Here is a 27,631-nt window from a genome sequence, read left to right on the forward strand (position 1 = left end):
ATTCGTGCTATGTCTGAAAAACCACCTCTTGCAAGCGCAAAAACTTTTAATCAAAAAACGAGAGTTTTGGCGAAACTGTCATTTTTCCATTAGGTACATTTTTATGCGCAAGTTTTATTCGCACAATTTGAGGATCAATGGAAAAGCGACTAGTGTCTTCTGTGTTCCTTATGTCTGTATTTCTGCACTCCAAAAAAGGGTTTTGGGGGTTGGTAAATACAAACTATGGAAATCACTTACATTTTAATCAACAGTAATATTTAGCCAGTGAAATCTATTAGGACTGGTTAAATTCTACCTATCTGTTAACAGTAACAATTGCTACTTAAAATAATATAATAAAATCTACCCCATAATATTGTGATGTGTTGGAGGAGCAGCTGGGGGGAGTTTCCCAGCATGCATTGGGACAAACTAGTTGGGACAGTTTTTATGTGTTTAACAGTGTTCTGAGTTGATAAGAAGGGTTGCTTTTGTTTTGTTTTTTTTATATATAGTGCAGTTATGATGTGTTTTAATGTTCTGATTAGTTATTTTTGTGTTGAATGAATATTTCTGTTGAGTTGCATATTCTTGCACCATGAGCTAAGTTGCTCCTTTGTTTCATTCTTCTCTGTAATGGTGTTCCATACAGGGGTGGGTTAAAGTAAAATACAACATTGAAGTCCTCATCTCTTATTCTTCACATGTTTCTACAGGTTGGGGTTGAATGATGAATTCCTCCTATGATTAGCAGGTTTTGGAGTAAAACTAACCTTCCTTGAATAAGTAATGGTTAAATAGTTATACTGATTAATTGTTACTAATAACTAAATTAAGGATGGGCAATATTGGGAATTTTAGTATTGATCTGATACCTATACACACACCTTAGTATTGATACTATCAATATTTCGATTGATACTCCCTGCCCTAAATTAAGTAGATGAACATATTCCTATTAACAACTGAGAGTTACTATTACTCACTTTTTATGAGTAATTTGTTGTGTAATCTATTGGGATATGAAAGGTGGATGTGACCTAATATCTTCTAGTGTTATAGCTGTTAAATTTAATCACATTTTACTCAAAATATGGGGTAAAATCTATTCAACCAAAATGAGTGCAAATTGTTACCTCACTTTTACTGAGTAGATTCTAAAGGTTTGTTTTTCCAGTGTGTCCATCCTGTCCTCATTGCGTCTGTATTTCTGTCCGTCCTCTGTCTTCATTGTGTCTTCATCTGTCCACGTCTACACATCACACACACACACAGAGGATCCAGGCCACAGTCCAAACCCACAAAACACTGGTTCAGTGAATGTGGTGTTGAAGGTGTGGAGGTGGACCAGTTTGTCAGAAGAGACTCTGTAGAAGGATACAGATCCAGCAGGACAGTCCACATACACTGATACTCTGCCGGCGGACGAGGAGGAGGAGGAGGAGGAGGAGGAGGAGGAGGACTGAGGGAGGTGTGTGTGTTTGCCGTTATGCCAGGCAGTGTAACGACCTTTATGACAGACCAGACTCCAGGACTGATCGTTTCTTGCATCTCTTCTGTCTCCTTTCCTTCCCATTCCTCTGTAAGCCACTGATATTTCAACGTATCCACTCCAGTCGACCTCCCAGTAACAGCGACCAGTCAGACCAGTTGAACTCATCAGCTGAGGATAGTCCACCAGTCTGTCATGATGAACAGGATATGGCTGAAGCTCATCCACATGTTCCACCTTCTTGTTGTTTTCAGACAGTTGGAGTTTTCTGTTCTCTGTGTTCGGATCCAGGGTGAGTTCACAGAAATCTGACAGAAGACACAGAGACACAATACAGCTGCAGTTACTGATCAGTGATCAGCTCATATATCACTGGGTAACATTCGACTGTTATTGATGGATGGATCATGTGTGATTCTTACTAATGACAATAATGATCAATAACAGATAAACCCAGTGTTTTAGAAATGAATAAGTTTTTTTTCATAAACACAAATTAAAGGAATGAAAACTGGAGAGTCAGCTGATTTTCATTTTAGTGTTTTACATCAGAAACAGCAGACACATCATTTCTACACAGCTTGGTTTTCCTTCTCTCCCCTTGGTTTTGTTCCTGGTATTAGTCGAGTGCTACAGTTCAGCAAAGAAGACAGAAGACGGACACAACGCTCTGTCTGCGTCTTTAACGTAGAGCATGAAGTCTGGAATCCAATGTAAGTCCACTTACACTTCCTCAGACCTGGTCTCAACCATCGGACTCCACTGGGCTCCAACCTGAAAGGAGGAGGGACATCAGAGCAGCATTAAACATGGACATGACATCACTGTGATCCACTCCAGCTGTTCTGTTCACATCCAGTCAGTGATTCCAGTCAGTCCCTTACTGAAGGTCTGTATCTGTGACCGTGGTCTGGAACTTCAGTAAAGGATGTGGAATCAGCTGTGACAGTGTTCCTGTCAGCTCCACCTGTTCTATCACACATTCTCTGTGTGTGCATCAGCTCAGTCCATACCTGACACACTGTGGGTCCTCCACTAGAGCACACAGCTCCTGTCCTGAGGCTCCTGGATGGTTGTAGCTCAGGTCCAACAGTCTGAGATAGGATGGATTGGACCTTAGGGCTGAGACCAGAGAAGAACATCCTTCCTCTGTGATCAGACATCCTGACAGTCTGCAACACAAAACATCACACATCATCTGAGGAGGGAAAAGAAGCAGCTCCGGCTGTTGGACACCAGTATTCTGTGGATGGATTTCATTACAAACTAGAAGCACTCGGAGAGCGCAGACCTCCGCCAAGGCTGATCAGTGGCCCCCCCCGTGGGCCCTCCCACGCCAAGGAGGTTATGTTTTTGCCAGGGTTTGTTTGTTTGTTTGTCTGTCCGTTAGTGTGCAACATAACTCAAAAAGTTATGGACAGATTGTGATGAAATTTTCAGGGCCCCCCCGTGGGCCCCCCCACCCCCGATCACCACCAAAATTTAATCATTTCTTCCTTATCCCATTTCCAACAAACCCTGAAAATTTCATCAAAATCTGTCCATAACTTTTTGAGTTATGTTGCACACTAACGGACAGACAAACAGACAAACAAACAAACCCTGGCAAAAACATAACCTCCTTGGCGGAGGTAATGAGATTTCACTGGAGACAGTTTCTATTTTATTGACTTGGTTCAGGACAAGATCTGAATTCAGATGAGTACAGCTGGTCTAACTAAGCTTCAGACAACACCTTATGAGTTCGACTGAATGTACATCATGGTTTTAATCATCATCTTTACACTGGTTGAACAATCCAAACCTGAGAGTCTCCAGTTTACAGTCTGGACTCCTTAGTCCATCTGACAGGATCTTCAGTCCTGAATCCTTCAGGTCGTTGTTACTGAGATCCAGATGTATCAGACTAGAAGACTGGGAGCTGAGAACTGAGGACAGAGCTTCACAGCTTCTGTCTGACAGGTTACAGATACTCAACCTGAAGGACAGAGATAATATTTGGATTACAATCAGATCAGGTCTGGACTGAAGGACCGTCACAGTCCACATAGATCTCAGTTAGTACAACAGCTCAGATCTAAATAAAGCTGCACAATTTAGTGAAAAACTCACATTGCAGTTGTAATTTGAGCCTATTTGCTTTGGTTAGCAAAGCAAATGCACAGATTAGTCATTTAAAAATGTCAAATCAAACATAAAAACTGAAACTACTGTAAAAAATACCTCATTTAAAAGTAGAAACATTTTAATGTTGTGATTTTTATTTTCGCATGTTTTACACAGTACCTCCTTCCCAGGAACTAACCCCCCCCCCCCCCCCCCCAAAAAAAAAAAAAAAAAAAAACCCTGGCTTTTAAATTGCTGTCTTTTTCCATTTTACACTTGCACAGGTTGATTTGGTGATTACACTTGTGATTGACCTGATTGTGCAGCTGTAGATTTTATACACCTTCATTTTAACAAGTAGAACATGTTTGAATAAAACTCAGTCAGGACCAAAAGATCAGAAATAACTGAATTCAGATTCTAACTTTATCTGACCTGAGAGTCTCCAGTTTGCAGTGTGGATCCGTTAGTCCATCTGACAGGATCTTCAGTCCTGAATCCTTCAGCTGGTTGTTACTGAGGTCTAGCTGTATCAGACTAGAAGACTGGGATCTGAGAACTGAGGACAGAGCTTCACAGGTTCTCTCTGACGGGTTACAGCCAGGCAATCTATAGAAACATAACAGATGGGTTTGTTTTATTAAAAACAGCAGCAGAATAAACTGATCCTCACTAAACTCCACTTCATTCCTGCTCTAAAAGTTCTAAAGATAATCACTAAGTTTTGGTAAAATATCAGGTTATAAAATCAATGTATCCCACAGCGTACTCTCACCAGTTAACACTCAGACAAACCATACGGACCTTCACTGCTTTTCATTTCTGATTATTGAGACAACCCCAGTGTAGGGTTTGCTCCAGGTTTTCTGTTCTGCCTGCTCTCTCTCCTCCTCCCCACAGGTGACCAGGTGGGTGGCTTGGGCTCTTCCCATGGAACCTGGCTTTTCCTTTATTCACCTTTTACTTAGTTATGCACCCATCACTTTCACTCATCCATGCTCACACTATACTACTGATAATGCTGACTACATATAGGATTTACTTTATTACCTCCGCCAAGGAGGGTATGTTTTCATCGGGGTTTGTTTGTCTGTTAGCAAGACAATTCAAAAAGTTATGGACAGATTTTCATGAAATTTTCAGGAAATGTTGATACTGGCACAAGGAACAAATGACTAAATTGTGGTGGTGATCGGGGAGGAGGGGGGGGACTAATCTGCCTTGGCAGAGGTCTGTGCTCTCTGAGTGCTTTTCTAGTTCATTCATTTTCTGAACCTGCTTTATCCTCACTAGGCTCACTGGAGCCTATCCCAGCTACTAATGGGCGAAGGTGGGGTTCACCCTGGACATGTGACCAGTTCATCTCAGGGCTGAACATATAGAGACAAACAATCACTCTCACATTCACACCTATGGGCACTTTAGATTAACAAATGAACCTATCAGTGCATGTGTTTGGATGGTGGGAGGAAGCCAGAGTACCCAGAGAGAACCCACGCAGACATGGGGAGAACATGCAAACTCCACACAGAAAGGTCCCACCCCCATCGACTGGTGTTGGAATCAAACTGAGTGCTATCCACTGCACCACCGTGTCGCCCATATCTTGATTCGTGCACCATTTAATTAATAAATTATATTTGTTTGCTGGCATCCTCCTGTGTTTTTCTGTTTTGTCAAGGTTCCACGAGCCAGTCTTGACATTATGGTTATGACACCTTTATTTATCTGGGGGTCTGAGTAACATGTATATTTACAGATTTATTTAAATAAAATCTGCGACCAGCACTGAAGACCAAACAGGATCTAAATCCATGGTCAACCATAAACTAACTCAGATGTTTCCTGGACTGGATAAGATTTGCTCCTACTGTTAAAGAGATGAAGTGGATTGTATGTGTATTCAAGTTATGATGTTGATTAATATGATCAGTGTCACAGTTTGACAAGGACTGAAAAAGGTGGAAAAATGTCATAAACCACACTCCCCCTCTGTCTGGACTCACAGAGCTTTGTTGGAGGCTTTGACGACTGGCAGCAAATTCCGAAGAGCCTTCTCTGTAGCAGAATATTTGTTCAGGTCAAACTCATCCAGATCTTTATCTGATGACAGTAACATGAAGACCAGAGCTGACCACTGAGCAGGAGACAGATCAGATGTGGCGAGATCTCCATCTGTCAGGTACTGTTGGATCTGGTCCACCAGAGATCGATCCTCCAGTTCATTCAGACAGTGGAACAGGTTGATGCTTCTCCCTACAGACAGTTTCTTATTCATCTTCTTCTTGATGTACTCAGCTGTCTTCTGATTGGTCTTCGAGCTACTTCCGGTCTCTTTCATCAGACCTTGTAGGAGACTCTGATTGGTCGGCAATGATAGACCCAGGAGGAAGCGGAGGAACAGGTCCAGGTGTCCATTTGGACTCTGTAAGGCCTGGTCCACAGCAGTCTGGTAGAACTGTGTGTCTGCAGATCCAGACTTCTGGGATGTGGTTCGTCCTTTTGACAGCAGATTGACTCCAGTGTTGATGAAGGTCTGATGGACATGAAGAGCAGCCACAAACTCCTGGACACTCAGATGGATGAAGCAGAACCTCTTGTCCTGGTACAGTCCTCTCTCCTCTTTGAAGACCTGTGTGAACACTCCTGAGTACACTGAGGCTGAGCTGATATCGATGCCACACTCTGTCAGGTCGGATTCATAGAAGATCAGGTTTCCTTTCTTCAGCTGCTCAAAGGCCAGTTTTCCCAGGGACTCAATCATCTTCCTGGTCTCTGGACTCCAGGGTGAATCTGTCTCAGATCTTCCATCATACTTGACGTTCTTCAGTTTGGCCTGAACCACCAGGAAGCGGATGTACATCTCAGTCAGGGTCTTGGGCAGTTGTCTTCTGTCTGTGGTCTTCAACACGTCCTCCACAACTGTAGCAGTGATCCAGCAGAAGACTGGGATGTGACACATGATGTGGACGCTTCGTGTCGTCTTGATGTGGGAGATGATTGTGTTGGTCTGTTCTTCATCTGTGAACCTCTTCCTGAAGTACTCCTCCTTCTGTGGGTCCTTGAACCCTCTGACCTCTGTCACCATGTCGACACACTGAGCAGGGATCTGATTGGCCGCTGCAGGTCGTGTGGTTATCCAGAGGCGAGCAGAGGGAAGCAGGTTCCCCCTGATGAGGTTCATCAGCAGCACATCCACTGAGGTGGACTCTGTCACATCAGTCAGGATCTGAGTGTTGTTGAAGTCCAGAGGAGGTCGACACTCATCCAGACCGTCTAAGATGAACACCACCTGGAAGTCTTTAAAGATCCAGATTCCTGCTTCTTTGGTTTCAGTGAAGAAGTGATGAACCAGTTCCACCAAGCTGAACTTCTTCTGCTTCAGCACATTCAGCTCTCTGAAGGTGAATGGAAATATGAAGTGGATGTCCTGGTTGGCTTTGTCTTCAGCCCAGTCCAGACTGAACTTCTGTGTGGACACTGTTTTCCCGATGCCGGCCACGCCCTTTGTCAGCACTGTTCTGATTGGCTGATGTCTGTCAGGTGGTGTTTTAAAGATGTCTTCACATGTGATGGTTGTTGGTGGTCTGTGTGGGTTCCTGGAAGCTGTTTCAATCTGTCTGACCTCATGGTCCTGGTTGACCTCTGTAGCCCCTCCCTCTGTGATGTAGAGCTCTGTGTAGATCTGGTTCAGGAGGGTTTTGGGGTTTCCTGCTTTAGCGATGCCCTCAAACACACACTCAAACGTCTGCTGCAGGTTTCGTTTCAGTTTCCGCTGATGAACACGAGACTGACGTCCTGAATGAAGACACAAATAAAAGCATCAGTCTCACAGTAAATCCAAGTATTTTCATCTGTTCAATCTGGACAGAATGGTCTTACTCCTCTGCAGACGCTCAGCCAGCTCCTCCTGCTTCATCCTCCTCAGGAAGTTCAGTGTGATCTTCAGAAGAGCCTCTGAGCTCCTCCTCTGCTCTTCATCCTCATCACTCAGACTCTCTAAGCATTCTGGGTAATCTGGACTCAGAACCTGCTGGAACTTCTTCAGTTCGGTCTTAACAAAAGTGCAGATGTTCTCCTCCAGCAGCTGGAAAACAAAACACAATGAAAGACCCAAAGTCCACCCATGGACCAAAGCTCAGGTCCATGTTGGACACAGTGACGTCCACTGGTCTGAAACCAGCAGCAGGACATGATTGGACAGAACAGATGGACCAGTAGATGTTGGACATGTACACACCTGAAATATGGAGTCCAGCTGAGTCTGATCCTGTAGATCAGTGGGAACCTCTGAGCTCTGCTGCTCCACTCTGTGGACCAAACATCAACAAAGAGTTCACATTATGTCTGTCCACACTGACACTAACAGGTGGACACACCTGGACGTCAACATGAGTCAAATGACCCCTGTAGTGCGAAAAAGTGTCCTGGTCCTGCTGATCCCACTGAGAATCAACATCTGAGTCTGTTTGGAGCTTCACACTCACTGGGTTTAGTTGATCTCGTCCACATTTGGATGAAACCAACAGCTCTGTCCTAACAATGTGTCCATCTGTCCTCACAGCATATGATACAAAGGTGTTCAGTGGACCATGAATCAACCCAGGACTCTGATCCATTATCATCCAGAACCAGCTCCCACTAAAACCACGTTTTCATGTATCAGGTTAAATGTGATTCTCCTGCCACAGTCTGAACCACAGACTGAAGAAAAAGACCATGTGACGCTGATGATGCAACAGGACTAACTTTAGGTCGGACATAGAACACCAAGTTAGGACTGACTGAGCTGAAAACCCTGTGGGTGCATCTGGACCAGACCTGAGGTTCACTTACTGAGTCTGTGGAACACGTCCTGTTTTAAACGTTATCCCTGGATCCATGGAGGTATCACTCTTCATGGACACACAGCTGGGTCCAGGTCCAGATCCAGGACTGTGAACAGTGATGGTACAGTGGTTTTAGTGCTGAACTCTGACATTGATCTGGCTGATGTTGTTCAAAGTTACATAATTAAACATAACACAGTGAAATTAACTTTCTGTAACATACTGTAATTTTCTATAAGTAACATAAATTCATGTTGTGTAATTTAATGTTTCATTAATCCTTCTGTTTAAATGGCCTGTTTTACTTGAGGTCACTATTTTAATACACATGATACCAGTCTATAACACATTATTTTTCAGGGTTATTACAGTTAAAATTTAAAAGCAATAATAATAATAATAATAATAATAATAATAATAATAATAATAATAATAATAATAATAATTATTATTATTATTATTATTATTATTATTATTATTATAAACAGATCTTAAAATTACAGAAAATATTAACAACATTCACCTGGATGCAGGACAATGTCCTGATATGTGATATAGTGAATGTTGGGATTGAATTTGAACAGTGTCAGCTTTTATTTTGAAAGATTTCACAAGAAGTGTTAGTGTCCTGTTATGTCTGACTTTTATTAAACTGTAGAAAAAGACCATGTGACGCTGACGGTGCAACAGGACTAACTCTAGGTCGGACATAGAACACCAAGTTAGGACCGACTGAGCTGAAAACCCTGTGGGTGCATCTGGACCAGACCTGAGGTTCACTTACTGAGTCTGTGGAACACGTCCTGTTTTAAACGTTATCCCTGGATCCATGGAGGTATCACTCTTCATGGACACACAGCTGGGTCCAGGTCCAGATCCAGGACTGTGAACAGTGATGGTACAGTGGTTTTAGTGCTGAACTCTGACATTGATCTGGCTGATGTTGTTCAAAGTTACATAATTAAACATAACACAGTGAAATTAACTTTCTGTAACATACTGTAATTTTCTATAAGTAACATAAATTCATGTTGTGTAATTTAATGTTTCATTAATCCTTCTGTTTAAATGGCCTGTTTTACTTGAGGTCACTATTTTAATACACATGATACCAGTCTATAACACATTATTTTTCAGGGTTATTACAGTTAAAATTTAAAAGCAATAATAATAATAATAATAATAATAATAATAATAATAATAATAATAATTATTATTATTATTATTATTATTATTATTATTATTATTGTTATTATTATTATTATTATAAACAGATCTTAAAATTACAGAAAATATTAACAACATTCACCTGGATGCAGGACAATGTCCTGATATGTGATATAGTGAATGTTGGGATTGAATTTGAACAGTGTCAGCTTTTATTTTGAAAGATTTCACAAGAAGTGTTAGTGTCCTGTTATGTCTGACTTTTATTAAACTGTAGAAAAAGACCATGTGACGCTGACGGTGCAACAGGACTAACTCTAGGTCGGACATAGAACACCAAGTTAGGACCGACTGAGCTGAAAACCCTGTGGGTGCATCTGGACCAGACCTGAGGTTCACTTACTGAGTCTGTGGAACACGTCCTGTTTTAAACGTTATCCCTGGATCCATGGAGGTATCACTCTTCATGGACACACAGCTGGGTCCGGATCCAGGTCCAGGTCTGGTTCCAGGTCCAGATCTGGGCCCAGGTCCTGTGGGGGGTCTGTCCTTCTCTCCCTCCTCTCTGTCCTTACACTCATCCATTCTGCTGAATCCACATCAAACCATCAGCCCAGACCTGAATCCATATTGATTCTCTCTTTGCATGACAAACAGCAGCTTAATCCACTTTTATTTTGAAAGGATCCACAGGAAGTGTTAAGTGTCCTGTTGTGTCTGACTTTCATCTGTAGAAGACAACTGAGGAAGGTCATAAACACACTGAAGTTGGTTTATTTGACCTAAACTGCAGCTCTTTATCACCTGATCAGATTCTAGTAGGTTCTAGTACCTCATGAATCCAAACAGACTTTAAATTTCAGAAACATGTGTAAAGTGTTTACAGATCAGTTTTTGTCACAGACTCAGATCAAAGCGTCCTGATTGGATTCAAAGAGTCTAAGAAAAAAAAATTAATGAAAGAATACATTTGTACAAAGAAATAAAATAAACTTGTATGATTTTTTAAAAAATGAATTTGAGGAGATTATTATTATATATTTTAAATCATACAAGTTTATTTTATTTCTTCGTACAAATTTATTTTTTATTAAAATTTTTCTTTTAACAGATGGTTGTTTTTTTTAGGCAAGTGTATTTTTATTTAAGGGGTACATTTATTTTTCAGATACTTATTTTTAAATAAATCTCAATCTCTGTTTTTTTTCTTATAGTGGATACATTTTTTCAGGCTACTGCCCCTCTGGACCACCGTGAATTAAAGGCAAGGCAGGTTTCTTTCTATAGCACACTTCATGTACGAGACAATTCAAAGTGCTTTACAGAAAACATAAAAGCATTTACAGCAGGGGGCAGGGGAAGCAATAAAAAGTATAGGCATTAAAAACAAACAAACAAAAAAAAACCCCAGATAAAACCAATAAAACAGATAAACAGGTAAAAACTTTCACCTTAACCCTCTGGTAACCCGTCCAGCTAGGCCCTTACTAAGCACCAAGTGAGCCATTTTGGCACACTTGTGGAATGATGTCAAAAAAATGGCATACAGTTTGTTTTTAATTCTTTTACACTTTTTTCTATTTCATCAACTTGAGCAGAAAATAAAAATACCAAATACTCAATAACTGTCACATTTTTTAACCCTTTACATGCCGTGTTTGTAATGTAAACAAACCATTTTTTGGATGCAAAAGGCACAAAAAATTATTATTTTTTCAATATACTACATAAAAAGTGGATCACATATTATTTGATTTTTTCATCCTGGCATATGTCAATGATTAACTCCAACACTGGTTAATTTGCATCATTATTTTTGGCGCTAGGTCAAATGTACAAAAATACTAGAATCTGTCACCAAATGTGCGTAAAATGCACACCTATAAATCAAACTATTAAATTTTATATACTGATTGATTTTTCTGCTCTAATTTGATTTTATTTTTGTAAATCAAGGTCAGCCCTAATCATACATATTAAATGGAAGAAATAGTGCGTTTTAGGCACACTTGGCAGACAGATGCTAGTCTTGTAATTTTCTTTTGTTTACAATGTGCAAATTTTAGTTGGTGGCCAGAATTTAAAAGATCATGCAAAAATGAACAACTTTTGAATTCTAACCTTATTTAAATTGTGAAAAATAACATGAAGTTTTTTAACACGAAGTGTAAAGTGTGCCTAAAAGGCGCCCCTGGATACCAGAGGGTTAAAGAAACCGTTCAGATCTGAACTTCTGAAGAAGAACTCTATTCAAATGCAGCTGAGAAGAAGTTATGTTAACCCTTTCATGCATGAATTATGAGAACCTTAGTGAAGATTTTTTTCTGGAGTGTTTTTATTCCTCCTTTGGCATGAAAAAAACAATGTGATCGAGTTTTCTTTTCTTTTCATGGAGTTACATAATGTCCATACATTTAATTTTTGAAGTAAAGAAACGTGTTTAAAACCCAATATCAGAAAGTGAGATGAAAACAATGAAATAAAAAACATTTTAATGCAGCTAATCTGATGTTTTCTCACATTTTAACATCTTCTAATGCTAGTTATTATTCACATCATGGAGATAATATGCAAAAAAAACCTTTCTGTCTAACAAATATCAATTGATTACACTCAAACATGTCAGTGCAGATCAGGTTTATCTAGAACAGCACAGTTACAGTACTGGTCTGACTGTCAGTGTATTATTATGGGATGGTGCAGAAGTGTCCAGTGTGTTGGCTGATATGGAACTAAAACAACCAAACCCATGAATATACAAGAGAACAGCTGGAGAAGAACTGTCCACTGGAGGAACCACTGTGCATGAAAGGGTTAATATTTAATGACTCACGACAAACCATTTTAGGAGTTCCTATGGGCATTAAACGCACCGCGGTGAGGCGTTTATGTAACCAGGTTTTATTTCGCTAAGTTATTATCACGCATTTGTCGGTTGTGTCTCGTGGTTCCGGTGTGAGACCGGGTTCGGTTCGACCATACTAACACCACCCACACTGAGCGGACAGTCGGTGTTTTCGGGGACAGTCCAGAACCTTCTGTCTGGGTCCAGTCCTGTCCACAGGCCTCCGGTCCAGTCACGGCTTTAACGGACACCGAGCGGCGGATTTTTACGGTTAAAACTGGAGCTGAAGTCACGAGCCACAGTGAACACCGTCAACAAAGACCCGTTAAAGCAGAAAAACAAGTGAACTTTACCTTCAGACGCAGAGGACGAACATGGACGAAGCACGGAGAAAGTGAAAGTAAAAACCGAAGCAGAACAGGAGGGGTTTGTTACAGACTGACGCAGCTGAAATTCACAGCAACATTCTGTAGAACCGGATCAGATGTGAACAAAAGTACAGTTCACAGACACTAAAGAAGAACACACAGATCTGCTGTAACAGGCTGTGATGTGATAAAGCATTTATTCAGTCACTTCCAGAGTATTAAACATGGACTTTTGGTCAAAAATTAACATCAAATGAAGTCAGAGTTTGTTCAAGATGAAATTCTAAGTTAAGTGAACAGTGTTGGAAAAACCTGAACTGTTTACAGAAGACACTGGTTCACATGTGGACTGTCTGAGGACATAAAAACTGTCCTGAAAAGAGGCTGAAGGGCAGAGTGTGGAAGAAACGGACAGGACACAGAAGACTCAGAAAAATGGGATACCCTGTGTGAACTGGCCCAGAGGAGCAGCAGCCTAAAATATTAAACTGTATAAGAAAAAAAAAAAAAAAAAAAAACAGAACAGCCCCAAAAATTATCCATATAAGAAAAAAAAAGAGAACAGCCCCAAAAATTATCCATATAAGAAAAAAAAAGAGAACAGCCCCAAAAATTATCCATATAAGAAAAAAAAGAGAACAGCCCCAAAAATTATCCATATAAGAAAAAAAAGAGAACAGCCCCAAAAATTATCCATATAAGAAAAAAAAGAGAACAGCCCCAAAAATTATCCATATAAGAAAACAAAAACAAAACAAAAAAAAAAGAGAACAGCTCAAAAAAATATTCACTATAAGAAAAAAAAAAAAAAAAAAGGACCAGTGGCCCTGTATCTTAGCAGCCAAATTCAAAGCTTTGGGAAATGTATCCAGGTGCCATTTATTCTCCCCCAGTTCTGTGTATTTATTCTATTACAGAAATAGTCCATGTTTTGCTCATATTCCAATCAGATCTGTAAAAAATTCAAATTCCAACTTGATATCATTGATACTGATTTATTGTATTAATCCACTTCCTGTGTGCTATAATGGGAACATTTTTCAAAGTGGCACCAAATCCAGAATCAGATCTGGATCGAAATAATTTCAATCCCTTGTGGTGACATCATCATACAGAAGCTGTATACCAAGTCTGAAGTCAATCACAACTGTAGTTTCGGAGAAGAAGACAATTTAAATTTTTGTAACGGACGACAGACGACGACAGATGACAATAGCGTACAGCCTGTCGACCAGTAAGCTAAAGAAAGAGAACAGCCCAAAAACTAGCCACTATAAGAAAAAAAAAACAAAAAAACAACATCATCCACCTTTTCAATTTCAATTAATTAAGGGGGAGCTGTTTACCCAAAAGGTCTCTTGCTTTAAAATTAAGGCCACCACAAAAAATAAAAGCATAGGCTGAAATTTTTTGAGACCTTCAGCTAATGTGGCTAATGCTAAGTTTTTGGGCTATTCTCTTTTATTTTAGCTTACCGGCCGACAGGCTGTAAGCTGTTGTAGTCATGCAGCGTCTGTCGTCCGTTACAAAACTTTCAATCGTCTTCTTCTCCGAAACTACAATTCCGATTGACTTCAGACTTGGTATACAGCTTCTGTATGATGATGTCAACAAAAGTTATTTTTGAATTATTTGGATCTGGATCTGATTCTGGATTTGGTGCCACTTTGAAAACTGTCCCCGTTATAAGAGATAGGAAGTGGATTGATCCGATAAATCCGTATCAATGATATCAAGTTGGAATTTGAATTTTTGACAGATCTGATTGGAATATGACCGAAACATGGGCTGTTTCTGTAATCTAATAAATACACAGAACTGGGGGAGAATAAATGACATCTGGATACATTTCCCAAAGCTTTGAATTTGGCCGGTAAGATACAGGGCCATTGGTCCGATTTTTCTTATAGTGGATAATTTTTTGGGCTGTTGCACCTCTGGGTCACCGTAGTAAAGCATGTTAAGAGTGTTTTTGTATTTCTGCATTGTGTGGGTATTCATGTTCATGCAGTGACTGTTTTGTTCCTGCGCCTTGGCTGTGCGCGCATGCGCACAGACAGTGGAGAGAAAAAGAAAAGAGACGCACGGGGTGTGGCTGTCCGGTTAAGTTTAGCAGCGTAAGTTGTGGCTGTAACAACAACTTCTGTTCCTGACTGCTCAGTCCTTTAGTAAAGCCTGAATCCAGTGGAACTATACTCTGTCTGGGGTGTCATCGACTGCAGGGCTGTTACAAAATAATACTGTAACATCCAGAGGAAACGAGGAGGCTCTAAACAAGCCACAGCTTTATTAATAACCTAAAACAGTTCCTGTCAGCTGTAACTAGGACAATACAACACACACACACACACACACACACACACACACACACACACACACACACACACACCACAGCTCTTTCCTTTTACGCCCAAGATACAAGGTTTCAAAATTACTTAAGTTGTCGTTTCTCTTTCACAAATACTGTTTCTAAAACCAGTACCAGTGCCTCAGAGATACTGAATCAAGAACAGATACTGATAAAATCATAATAAACAGTTATTATTATTATTATTATTATTATTATTATTATTATTATTATTATTATTATTATTATTAGTTCAATAATAATGTTGATTGCCTCTTATTTCCATACCCTACTATATCTGGAGCGGGGGTTATGAAAGTTATTCCCGGACTAGGAATCCGTACACTTCCATTTGTTTAACTGGGTAACTTAGGCCAGATGTTAGAACAGTAATAATGTGATGTAACTGAAATTAATTCACTAACAGCCTGTATCACAATCTTTCACAAATAGCCTATCTTAATGCAGCTGTGGTGCCGCAGGTGGACAGACTCTCCGGAACTGGTGGGCGTGGCTGACTCTGGTGGTGGGTGGGGTTGACACTGGTTCAGCTCCACCCCTCTGGTAGCACCACTTGGAGACATTCAGAGTCATTCTGCTGCAGATGGGTTAATTGCGTTCAGATTTTTAATTAGATTCATCATGAGTTCCAGCTCTGGAACTCTTTAACCACCGGAGCTCAGAAGTATCACTTCCTTCCCTTTCTTCAAATCCAAACTCAAACCCCACCTGTTTAGGACCACTTTCTTTTTGTGACCACAATTGTATTGTCCAATTTTTAACCTGCCTTTTACTTTTTTATTCTGTTTTATTGCTTGTTTTATTCTCTCCTGTTTATGCTATGGTGTCCTTGAGGGCCAAGAAAAGCACTTGTAAATAAAATGTATTATTATTATTGTTATTATTATGGTGATGATGGATGAATCTGTGTTTACGTGTTAAGTTTGACAGCCCTCATATATATATATATATATATATATATATATATATATATATATATATATATATATATATATATATATATCAGGGGTGTCAAACTCATTTTAGTTCAGGGGCCACATTCAGCTAAATTTGATCTGCAGTGGGCTGGCCCAGAAAAATAATAACATAATAACCTATAAATAATGACAACTGCAAATTTTTGTCTTTATTTTAGTGCAAAAAAACCCATTAAATTATGAAAATACTTACTTTTATAAACTATCCCAAAAAAAAAGGAAAAAAAAACATAAGAAAATTTAGTGCAATTTTAACAATATTATTCCTCCACTTCTCATTTGTCCATGTGCATTATGGATCAGATCTACAAAGACACTAAACACTGAGGAACAGGCAGAAAACTTGTTCAAACTGTGCTTAATTTTCTTTAGACATTTCAGGTTGTTCATATTTGCTCAGGTTATTCACATTTTAGTGTTACAGGATAGTTTGTAAATGTAAATATTTTCATAATTTAATGTTATTTTTGCACTAAAACAAAGGGAAAAAAATTAAGTTGTTAATTCTAGAATTTTTTTGGCTAAATTCAAGATTTTTTTTACTTAACTGAAGATTTTTTTTTTTTTTTTTTTTGCTTAATTCAATTCAAGACTGTGGAATTTTTGCACTTGGCAAAAACATCCCAGGGGCCGAACTGGACCCTTTGGTGGGCCGCATTTGGCCTGCATGTTTGACACCCCTGATGTATATATTAGTAGATAGCTCTGTAGGTAATACTACTAATTCATGTACCAGTGACTCCATAGCTTAGTGGGTAACACTACTGATTTTGATGTTCCAACGCTGGCTGGAGTGGCAACAACTACCACATGTCATTTAGTCCTTAGGCTATCTTCTATTTGGAGCTCCTTTTAATGCCATGCAGTTTACACACACTACCTTCACCCCTGGTCTAAATGCACTGGCCGTACTATCAGTGGTAAAGACACTTGTCAGGGACAAGTCTGACTTTAACAGTAGAGTCATGGAAAAATGTGCATGTTTGAAGGATAGACGGACGAGATTTACATGTAAAAAAATTACATGACACAAAACACAAACTATATATTTTTATTTTAATTTATCTTATCCCGTATCCTAGAGGTGATACAGGGGTTGGACAAAATAATGGAAACACCTTAAAAAATCAACAAAATATAATTTAATATGGTGTAGGTCCGCCTTTTGCGGCAATTACAGCCTCAATTCTCCGAGGTATTGATTCATACAACTTGTGAATTGTTTCCAAAGGAATTTTAAGCCATTCTTCAGTTAGAATACCCTCCAACTCTTTTAGAGACGATGGCGGTGGAAATCGACGTCTTACTTGAATCTCTAAAACTGACCATAAATGCTCAATAATGTTGAGGTCTGGGGACTGTGCCGGCCATACGAGATGCTCAACTTCATTAGAATGTTCCTCATGCCATTCTTTAACAATTCTAGCTGTATGGATTGGGGCATTATTATCTTGAGGTGAAGGTGTTTCCATTATTTTGTCCAACCCCTGTATGTGGTTACAGTGCATCTGAAAACTGACTTGCACACTGCACCCCACCAAGAAATTACTTCACCAGCTGCCAGTGTAAATAACAACAGTGACTTCAAGCAATCCAACTGGCATTTAAAGAGTTAAAATACTTAAAACTGTTGAAGGTTTGATAGTTTTGAGCAAAGGTGAAGTTGAGTTTGTAAAGTTTTAACAGCAGTTGTAATAACATTTCTGACCACAAGATGGCAGAATAAAACCACTTAAAAGCGCATCAACCATCAGTTTCAGGAGAAGAGTTTAACAGAGAAAATCTAAACAAATGCACACATGCCTTATTATTATTATTATTATTATTATTATTATTATTATTATTATTATTATTATTATTATTATTATTATTATTATTATTATTATTATTATCATTATCATTATTTTATTTATTTTTTATTTTATTTTTTTATTTTATTTTATTTTTACTATAGAAATGTCCTCGAATGATACTGACATTTTTGTGAAGACATCCACTTTTACTGTACTCATACAACAATTTTTGATGCAACCATTGTTTTCTATAATTGATATTAATCTACAAATACTTGGAAAATGATAAATGATGCATTCAGTGACACCATATGTTTAATATACATTGTCTAACTGTATTTTATTTATTTATGGAATTAAATTCTATTTCTATTCAAATACCCTCAAATAACCCTGACATATTTTCATTTCTGTGTTGAAAATCTGTGCAGAGATATATTTCTTTCTCTTATATTTATACGTCATTTATAGACACAGCCTTTCTATAACTGAGATTATGATGCCGTTGTGTCTTATACATACATACTGACACTGGTCTAGAAACAGTCTAACAACACTGCAAGTTAACAAAACTAAATTAAGTAAAATGACAAGAGCTTAATGACAGATTAGATCGATACTGGATGTGATTCAGTGTTCACAGATTTGTTGTTTGAGCCACAGTTTTGCCTTATGGTTGAAAACTTTTACAGAAGTGGATGTTTTTAGTTCTGATGGTAAGTACTCCAGATTGGAGGACCTTTAACTGAGACTGACCAAATGTTGTTTTGTATGTTTCTTGTTTACTTTCTCCACTAGTAGCGCCTCCTTGTGGTGGTTCCTCTACTGCTATATCTCAAGATCATTTGACCAAACATTTCCCAGTAGGGTCTGGCTGCAGACCTCCACTGTCAGGATCAGAAATACGCAAACTTTCAAAAATAAAATTGACCGCCACTGTCAGGACCAAAAATGCACAATTTTTTTTTAAAAAACAAATCGTACTTCTGGTTATTTTAAACCTACAATTTTCCAAATAAGATTAAAGCGCGTATTTGGAAAGTAAAATATTTTATTTGGTTGCCAGACAGTTTGTTTGTGTTTTTTTTTTTTCTAGCAAAATACTGTGTGGGGAAACAATTTTCTCCTGGATGCATTCATGAGGGAAAACATGGGGGGTAAAATAATGTAATGCTGGTTTATTCATATGGCTTCTTTTTTACATAATGGAGTTTTAATCAGTCTTTATGGATGATTTGTTTCTGAGCCCATGCACTGATATCAGTTACAGAATCATGTCCTGTTTTAATGCAGTGCAGCCTGAGGACCTGAATATCACATGTAACCAGTACTCATTTTCTTTCTTTTCCTTTTTTCACAGAGATTTCTCTTGATTCTAGGAATATTTTGAGTATTTTATGTTCTGCAAATGGTGAAATATTAAAAGTTTTCACAATTTTACATGGACTAATATTATTTTTGAGATATTCTACAGCAGTTTTTCACTGATCAGTGAACCTCTGTCCATAATCTAAAGCACTTTGCCTCTTTTTATGCTTTTTTTTTTTTTTTTTAATTGTTCTTAAAGCCAAACCCAATCATGTTGTCATTTAAGACAATGGCTACATTTTCCTTCATCTGTTTATTTTTAGTTTTACTTAATTTAACAGCCTTTTTTTTTGGCCCCTTTTCCAACTTTGTGGAGACATATTGCTGCTAAAAAAAATCAAACCTACATTGTTTTTCTACCTTAAAATTGTACATTTCACACGTTTAATCATTTGATATACTGTCTTTTCTCTAAGGTGAATAAAGTATTGGTTTATTTATTTATTTATCTATCAGGGACAGTGCATTGAAACACAGTGGACGTATAGAATATCTGATGTTATGCATAAAGAGTATATAACATTTAGCTACTTTGCATCTCTCATTCCTGGTCAGGCTTTTCAACAAAGAAATACATTTACATGATAATAATGTTAAAACACTGCACAATTACTTTCTCAATTTGTGGAAATTTTACAAAACGTCCCAACTTTTTTGGAATTCCTGTTGTACAAAAAACTGTACTATGTGGTTACATAAAACAAACAAACAAAAAAAAAAAAACTAACAAGAAACATTTTTGACAGGGAATGTATTTTAACCCTTTCATGCATGAATTATGAGAACCTTAATCAAGATTTTTTTTTCCTGAGTGTTTTTATTCTTCTTTAGGCATGAAAAAAAAAACAATGTGATTTTTATTTTTTATTTTAAATCAACCTGTTTTTCATGGAGTTACAAAAATGTCCACTCAGCTACATCATGAATTTTATTCTTGAAACAAAGAAACATGTATTTAAAACCCAAAATCATGAAGTGATATGAAAACAGTGAAATGAAATCATGTTTAATGCAGCTAATCTGATGTTTTCTCACATTTTAACATATTCTAATATTAATTATTACTCACTTCATGGAGATTATATGCAAAAAATAAATATTAACAATTGATTTCCACTCAAGAACCAATCAAGAACAGCAAAGTTACAATAATTGGTATGAATTGCAGTTTATGAGATGATGCATAAGTGTCCACTGTGTTGGTTGATATGGAACTAAAACAACAAAACCCATGAATATACAAGAGGAAAGCTGTAGAGTAACTGTCCACTGTAGTGACCACTATGCATGAAAGGGTTCATGTCAGAATTATAGCAGACTGGTCCTCTGTACTTTGGCTCTTTGAGTTATTGTGATGAAAAAAGGAATTATATTTAGAAAATGAAGAGATGGAAATAGACTCACAAAGACAGAAGAATGGAATGAAACAAAGAAAACAACACAAACAATCTGAGGAAACAGATGAGGAAGGAAAGACGGAAAAATGTGAGACTGAGGGGATGAAGGGAGGAAGGAAAGGAAGCTAGGAGACAAGGGAAGGAGGCAGGAGGAGGAGGAGGAGGAGGAGGAGGAGTAAATCAGTGTTGGAGACTCGGACGCGGAAGAAGAATCCGTTTCAGAGAAGGAAGAAGAACCCTGGAAGCACCCCCTCCCTCAGTCTCCCAGTCTGTTCACACACTTGTTGAATAGCGGAGGTTCGTGACCCGGTTCCTTGCCCGCTTCTCCCGGCTCTGGGGCTGTTGGTTCCGGGCGGTGGAGCTCCGACACACCGGCCGTTACTAGAACCGACTGAAAGTAAACATCATCCATCCATTTCACAGGCTGCACACCGCCGCGGATACCAACAGCACCCGGCTCTCCTGGATCGATATCCCATCATTTATTCACCAGCATCCCATCCAGGAGCTCCGGGAAACACGCGGAGCTCGGCGCCCCCTCCTCCGCGCCGCGCCGCTGGGTGGCACCGCTGTCCCCGGGCGGAGGGGCTCTGATCTCGGCGTGGTGACCGACCGTCTACCGCGAGAAGACGACGTCGAATCGACTTGAAACCTGGTGTTACTACCTCTCTATGACTCGACCTGTACGTATTCAGAAAGCAGACGCGTTATTAATATTTCAGGGGTTGGATATTTAGCCAGCCGTGAGGGCGGGAGGCTTTGGTAAACAAGCCGACCGAGGCGCCCTCTCCACCGGGCAGCACCGCTGGGTGGCACCGCTGTGTGCTGCCGGTGGGATGACTCTCCACCGGCTGTTAGCGACGTCACGTTTGTAAGACAATTAGGCTTATTTAGGTCACAAACTCGTGATTGGTGGGACGTTTTGGTCGGAGTGTAGTAGCGGGGAAGCTGTGGGAACCGTCCGGAGCGCGGCGCCCTGTCGCCGGGCTGCGCCGCTGTGCCGACCCGCTGGCATGTCACCACACCGGGGGAGGAATATTCTGTAGAAACACCGGCCTTTCAGCTCCAGTAGCCGTCCAGTTACCCGTATTGCCGGCCTCCTGTCGGCTCGGCAGGCTGTGTGTGAACTGTGAGGGGGGGACATGGCGGACAGCGGCCGGAGCAGACCGGCGGATCCTGACGCCGTGGACGGCCGGACCTCCAGCCCTCTGACCGGGAAGAAGAGGGCGCAGCAGTCCCCCGGGCTCCGGACCAAGTACCAGAGCTCTGCATCGGACCACTACTTCAGGAAAGTCACCCTGACCAAACCCACCTTCTGCCACAGCTGCAGCGACTTCATCTGGGGGCTGGTCGGCTTTCTGTGTGAAGGTAAGCCTGGGGAGGTCACCTAGAACCAGGTCCTACCTAGAACCAGGTCCTACCTAGAACCTGGTTCTACCCAGAACCTGGACCTAAACCATCAGCCCTGGTTTGTCACACAGGAGTCTGTCAGCTGGATCTGTGCTGATCATGATCACTGTCCATTTACAAGAAGGTATTCAGATAATCAGTAGATTTAAGTGTATGAATGAATGACACCAGCAGGGCTGCAGCTCTAACGTCCTCTCTGTTTTCAGATGTTTTTCTGTCTTAACCCAACATGTCAACTCATGTTTTGTCAGATGACCATGTGATTTATCCATCCAGACAGGTGACAAATGAAAGGAACTGGCATCAAGTGTGTTAGGAAGGTGTTTGGCTGCAGGGAAAGGGTTTATTAACAGGACATGAGCTGTAAATGTAACTGACATCAGGAGGAATTGTATCAAAATTCTTGCTCTGGTGTGAAAAGACCTTTTACTTTCACACATTAAAAACCACAGTCCGCTGTTTTCTTTTACACTGGTAACACATTTCAAGACACTATGAAGCTTCTGCTCTGTTACTCTACTGGAGGGATGAAGACCATACCAGTAAAACCCCTCATGTGGTGTTTGATGATGGTGGATGACAGTGATGTTGTTGTAGTGATGATCACATGTTTTTTTTTCCTGTGGATAAGGACACTGACGCTCAGGTTTTAGCGTAGTTCATGGCTCTGTCAGTGGATTAGGTTTAATTAGAACAGAGAAAATCATTTTATCTTTATCAGAGCGTAACTGGAACCAGTGAAGAACAGAGCAGATTCAGAAGCAGCAGATGGTTTATTACTCAAGACTTTCTATACTTTTACTTCTGAGCCAAAACAGACCAATTTAGACTCAGATTAAATTATGTACATGGCAACAAAATACAGTTTTATCTTCTAGCCCAGTGGTTCCCAAATGTTTTTTGGTTCATGACCCCATTTTAACATCTCAAATTTCTGGCGACCCCAGCCATTCAAAATGGAGACTTTTTAAAAAACATGTTTTGCTAAAATAAATTTGTTTTTATCATGTAATAGTTTGCTATACTATTTTTTATATAAACGTAAATTTTAGACACATTTAGTCGATATAATGTATATTATTCTGGACAGAGGCAGTAAAGCCAGGTGTAGATTACTGCGCAAAGGTAGAATTTTATTTTCCTTGGTCAGGATATGTACAGTCAGTCCAGCTTGGATTTACAAGGCTGACAATTAATAGTGAACAAACAAGAACTGAAACTATGAATTATGAAAGAGCTGCAGCATCTGAAACTGACCACAGTGAACATTTGACAGATAAACAGAACCACAGTGCTGCAGTTTAAGCTTCACAGTTTGTCATGTCTGTTATGTAGTGTAATTGTCGTCAACTCACCATATATTTTTATTAGTAAGTTTTTCTTTTTATTTTCATCAATTACTAGAAATTTCAGGCGACCCCATTTGAATTCCAGGCGACCCCATGTGGGGTCCCAACACCAAGGTTGAAAAACACTGATCTTGCCAGAAGTGCCATAGCAGCAATGTAGGCAGTACAGAATATACAGTATTAACAATATTTATACTATGTCCAGTGGGTAGAATATATGCAGATGTAAGTACTGTGGACAGACACACACAATGAGTGCAAAGGACATAAAACGCATAAGGAAGTTAACAGAAAATGACAAGAACTCATCATGAACATGTATATTTAACACTGACTCGTCCACTTTTAGTGTTGTAAGAAGAATGTTGTTTGCGGATGAACATAACTTTAACGATCATGGAAGAAACTATTAACTAATAACAAACTAGTCACCAACATAAGTGACTCAGCTGTTACCTCCACCCCCTCCTCCTCAGGGGTGGGGGGGTTATAACGGTCCGCATGTCTGTCCATCTGTTTAACTCATCAGTGTTGATTTCCAAAGAACTGGAAAATGATGAAACATTTTTTGCTTTATTAGTTTTGTGTTGGCGACAGAGCTCAGTCATCTGGTCTAAAGATCACGATCAGCTATTTTGTTTTTAGAAAATATAGGTGAGTAACAAATTATAATAACTTTTGGCCTATTTTCTATGGTTGTTTGAGGCTTAATTAGCAAGTGTTGGATTTTTTTTTTTTTTTCGGGGGGGGGGGGGGGGTCTGACTAAAAACTCTGCATCATTATGAACTGATAGTATTAAACATTTAGATCAGAGGTGTCAAACATACAATCCGTGGGTTAAAACCAGCCCACCAAAGAGTCCAATCCGGCCCTTTAGTGCAAAAATTACACTGAGGCTGTCAAACACGAAATAAAGAAACAAATACAAGAAACAAATAAATAACGTATTAGATGGAAACAAGAATGAAACACCGCCATGTATTGAAAACCTGTAGAAACAAATGTTAATATAAACTGAGAGTTTGGGTATCAATGTTGACATTTTTCATATTGTTCATTTTCGCTAAATAAATTAAATTGCCCTTAAAACATATTTGAATTACATTAAAGGAGGGAAATTTTGCTTTTTTTAAATGGAATTATGCATTTTAAAACATTTCCCTGTGGTCTACATAAACTGTAAATGCCATGCTTGGGTCTGTATGTTTTAAAATGCATAATTCCATTTAAAAAGCAAAATATTACTCCTTTCAACTCCACAGGTCCATCTTCAACCATATTTCTGAGTAATGACACCACAGAGGTGGTTTGGAGCGCTGGCCCTTTAAATGCACATGAGCAACTTCAGGCCCCGCCCCCTCCAGGTTGTTGCTTGTGCTGCTCTGTCCCTTTCAACCAAAAACTGAACATTTTAGGTAATCGGCTCCAAGTTTGGACATATTTTCAGTTTTTGCTACAACCGCTGCTGCTGATAAACAATTATGTCAAACTGGAGAAATGTTTGTCGTAAGTATGGACCTTATATGTGCAAATGTCGTGGCGTAACTAGTTATAAAATGTAATAAATTAAGAAGGAATGGAAACAGGTTGTAGAAATTCACTTGATTTTTGCCAAAATGAATATAAAGATAGCTTCGCAGCATCTGGAGGGTTCAAATTCAAACTTTAAGAACTATTAGGGTCCAAATACACAAATAAATGAACCACAGACTAATAAAAGTGGGTTTAGCAAAATATAAGCCCTTTAAAACATACAGTCATTGGTGAGTAAAAGCTTATTTCTAATTGTTTAGTCAATTTAAGGAGATTGTTCTGACCTTGTACCATAATGGACATGTGCCATTTTATGGTGCATTTAGATTATAAACAACTCAAATGCATCACAGCCACTATGTTTTTCTCTCATAATGGATTAATTAATGCACTATTAGTCTGATTGTGGGCATTGTAATAAAATTTAGATGCATTAAGTGCATCTGATGCTGTATGATTCAGAGTGGTGGTTTTAGGTTGAGGTTTTTAACAGAAAACATCAAAATGCATCTGCTTATCAGCTTCTAGTTATAGAAATATGTTATTATATTGAATATTACATCCAGTAAGAATTCTCTGATTGCAGCTTGTTTGAAGTGAATATTTGCTGGCATATTTCGTCCTCTGTGAGAGTAAAAAGGATATTTTTAGGACTGTGGATAAAATAAGACATGTCATCTGGGGTTTGGGAAACACTTATTTGTGATTTTTTTTTTAGTGTATTTTAAATCTGTAATGTAATTAACAGATCTTCATTCCGCTCCTTTTTCAAATGTTTTCCTTTTTTATATAAGTCTTTTTGTGGTTTGGTTTTAATGTTATATTTGAAATAAACAAACAAATAAATAAACAGATGAATTGACATTGTTAGTTACATCTTTACTCATGCATTTTTCACATTGTTAAAAAAATTAACCACTTCTCAAATGGACTTTTACATTAATTTCTCTGTATTCACAAATACTTAAAAAGTTTTACAGGTGATTGTCCTTAATTAAGGCCTGAATTAGATCTAAAATTGATAATTAAACCTAAAATCCAACACTCAAAGGTCTTCAAAACTCTACAGACACAATAAACAATATTCTTATATTTGCTGTAAATCTTTGTACAGAATTAGTCCGATGTGTCATTAGTGTTGATCATTTTATCCTAATGGAGGTGGTCATTCATGGGTGGAGTGGTTCAGGTAGGAGCTTTAGCAGCTGCAACGTCAGCAGCAGAAACATTAATCGTGGACAAACGGAAGTGTTGGATGTAAACATGGTTCAGACTGGTTCAACACAATAACTATGAGGCTGTTGGACTGTTATTTATGTGGATGAAAGGACTGAAAAATGTCCAAAGACGCAGAGAAAAATGTCTGAAAAAGTCAGAAATTCAGCTTCATGCAACCTGCACATACCATGTTATTGTATTTTAATTTATTTTAAGGTATGTTTTGTGTATTTAGCATATTTTAGTGTACTACTTTGTATATTTTAGTGTATATTAGGTTATTTTTTGTGTACTTTAGTGTATGTTTTGTGCATGTTGGTATATAATAAGTCCAACAATCAGTCAGTTGCACAAACATTAGTCATGGACAAATGGAAATGCAATGTTAGTGAATGTAAGCATGGTTCAGACTGGTTCAACACAATAACTATGAGGCTGTTGGACTGTTATTTATGTGGATGAAAGGACTGAAAAATGTCCAAAGATGCACAGAAAAATGTCTGAAAAAGTCAGAAATTCAGCTTCATCCAACCTGCACATACCGTGTTTGTGTATTGTAGTGCATTTTAGTGCATTTTAACGTATGTTTTGTGTATTTATCATATTTTAGAGTATTATTACCTCCACCAAGGAGGTTCTGTTTTTGCCAGCATTGGTTTGTCTGTCTGTCTGTGCGTGTGGAAGATAACTCAAAAAGTTATGGACGGATTTGGAAGAAAATTTTAGGAAATGTTGATATTGGCACAAGGAACAAATGATTAAATTTTGGTGGTGATCGGGGGGGGGGGGGGGGGGGGGGCACTGATCTGCCTTGGTGGAGGTCTGTGCTCTCTGAGTGCTTTTATAGTTTTGTATATTTTATCATATTTTAGTGTATTATTTTGTGTATTTTAGCCTATTTTAGTGTATATTAGGATATTTTTTGTGTACTTTAGTGTATTTTTTTGTGCATGTTAGTGTATCATAACTCCAACAATCAGTCACTACAAACAATAGTCACGAACAAATGGAAATGTAATGTCAGTGGATGTAAACATGGTTCAGACTAGTTCAACACAATAACTGTGAGGCTGTTGGCCTGTTATTTATGTGGACGGAAGGTCTGAAATTTGACTAAAGATGGTGAGAAAAATGTTTTAAAAAGTCTAAAATCCAGCTTCATTAAACTTACACATACCCAGTTTGTGTATTTTAATGTATTTTAGTGCATGTTTTGTGTATTTTATCATATTTTTGTTTATTTTAGTGTATGTTAGCACTTTTTAAACATTTTTTATTTACTTTAGTTTTTGTGCATGTTGGAAAGCAAAGCAGTCAGTAGCAAAAACATTAGTCTTGGACAAATAGAAATGTAGCATTGACTGGATTGAAACATGGTTCAGACTGGTTCAACACAATAACTACTGGACTGTCATTCATGAAATTTGA

General features: G+C 38.8%; 2 protein-coding genes across 3 annotated transcripts in view; one reads left to right on the forward strand and one right to left on the reverse strand.

Annotated features, from left to right (window-relative positions):
* Positions 1–460: 460 nt before the first annotated feature.
* Positions 461–6,209, reverse strand: LOC115427250 (NACHT, LRR and PYD domains-containing protein 3-like). The gene is made up of 6 exons (XM_030145743.1): positions 5,587–6,209; positions 4,016–4,189; positions 3,279–3,452; positions 2,488–2,646; positions 2,202–2,248; positions 461–1,782 (listed from the first exon to the last, which is right to left on the reverse strand). Exons 1-6 carry the CDS (start codon positions 5,919–5,921, stop codon positions 1,235–1,237), a joined length of 1,437 nt encoding a protein of 478 aa, XP_030001603.1. The 5' UTR covers positions 5,922–6,209; the 3' UTR covers positions 461–1,234.
* Positions 6,210–20,874: 14,665 nt separating this feature from the next.
* dgkq (diacylglycerol kinase theta) overlaps positions 20,875–27,631 on the forward strand; it is a 51,099-nt gene continuing 44,342 nt past the window's right edge. Inside the window, exon 1 of one of the 2 annotated variants that reach the window (XM_030145741.1) lies at positions 20,875–22,060. In XM_030145741.1, coding sequence (XP_030001601.1) covers positions 21,835–22,060 — 226 coding nt within the window. In that variant the 5' untranslated portion in view covers positions 20,875–21,834. The remainder of the gene's footprint in view (positions 22,061–27,631) is intronic. The other variant, XM_030145742.1, reaches the window with a different exon arrangement.

Source organism: Sphaeramia orbicularis, chromosome 10, assembly GCF_902148855.1.
Source record: "Sphaeramia orbicularis chromosome 10, fSphaOr1.1, whole genome shotgun sequence".
NCBI lineage: Eukaryota > Metazoa > Chordata > Actinopteri > Kurtiformes > Apogonidae > Sphaeramia > Sphaeramia orbicularis.

Coding starts and splice junctions, on each gene's coding strand:
- LOC115427250 (XM_030145743.1), bottom strand. CDS start 5,921: ATGAAAGAGACCGGAAGTAGCTCGAAGACCAATCAGAAGACAGCTGAG. Junction 2,249..2,487: donor GAGGACCCACAGTGTGTCAG/GTATGGACTGAG, acceptor TCCTCCTTTCAG/GTTGGAGCCCAGTGGAGTCC. Junction 1,783..2,201: donor GAGACCAGGTCTGAGGAAGT/GTAAGTGGACTT, acceptor GTCTTCTGTCAG/ATTTCTGTGAACTCACCCTG.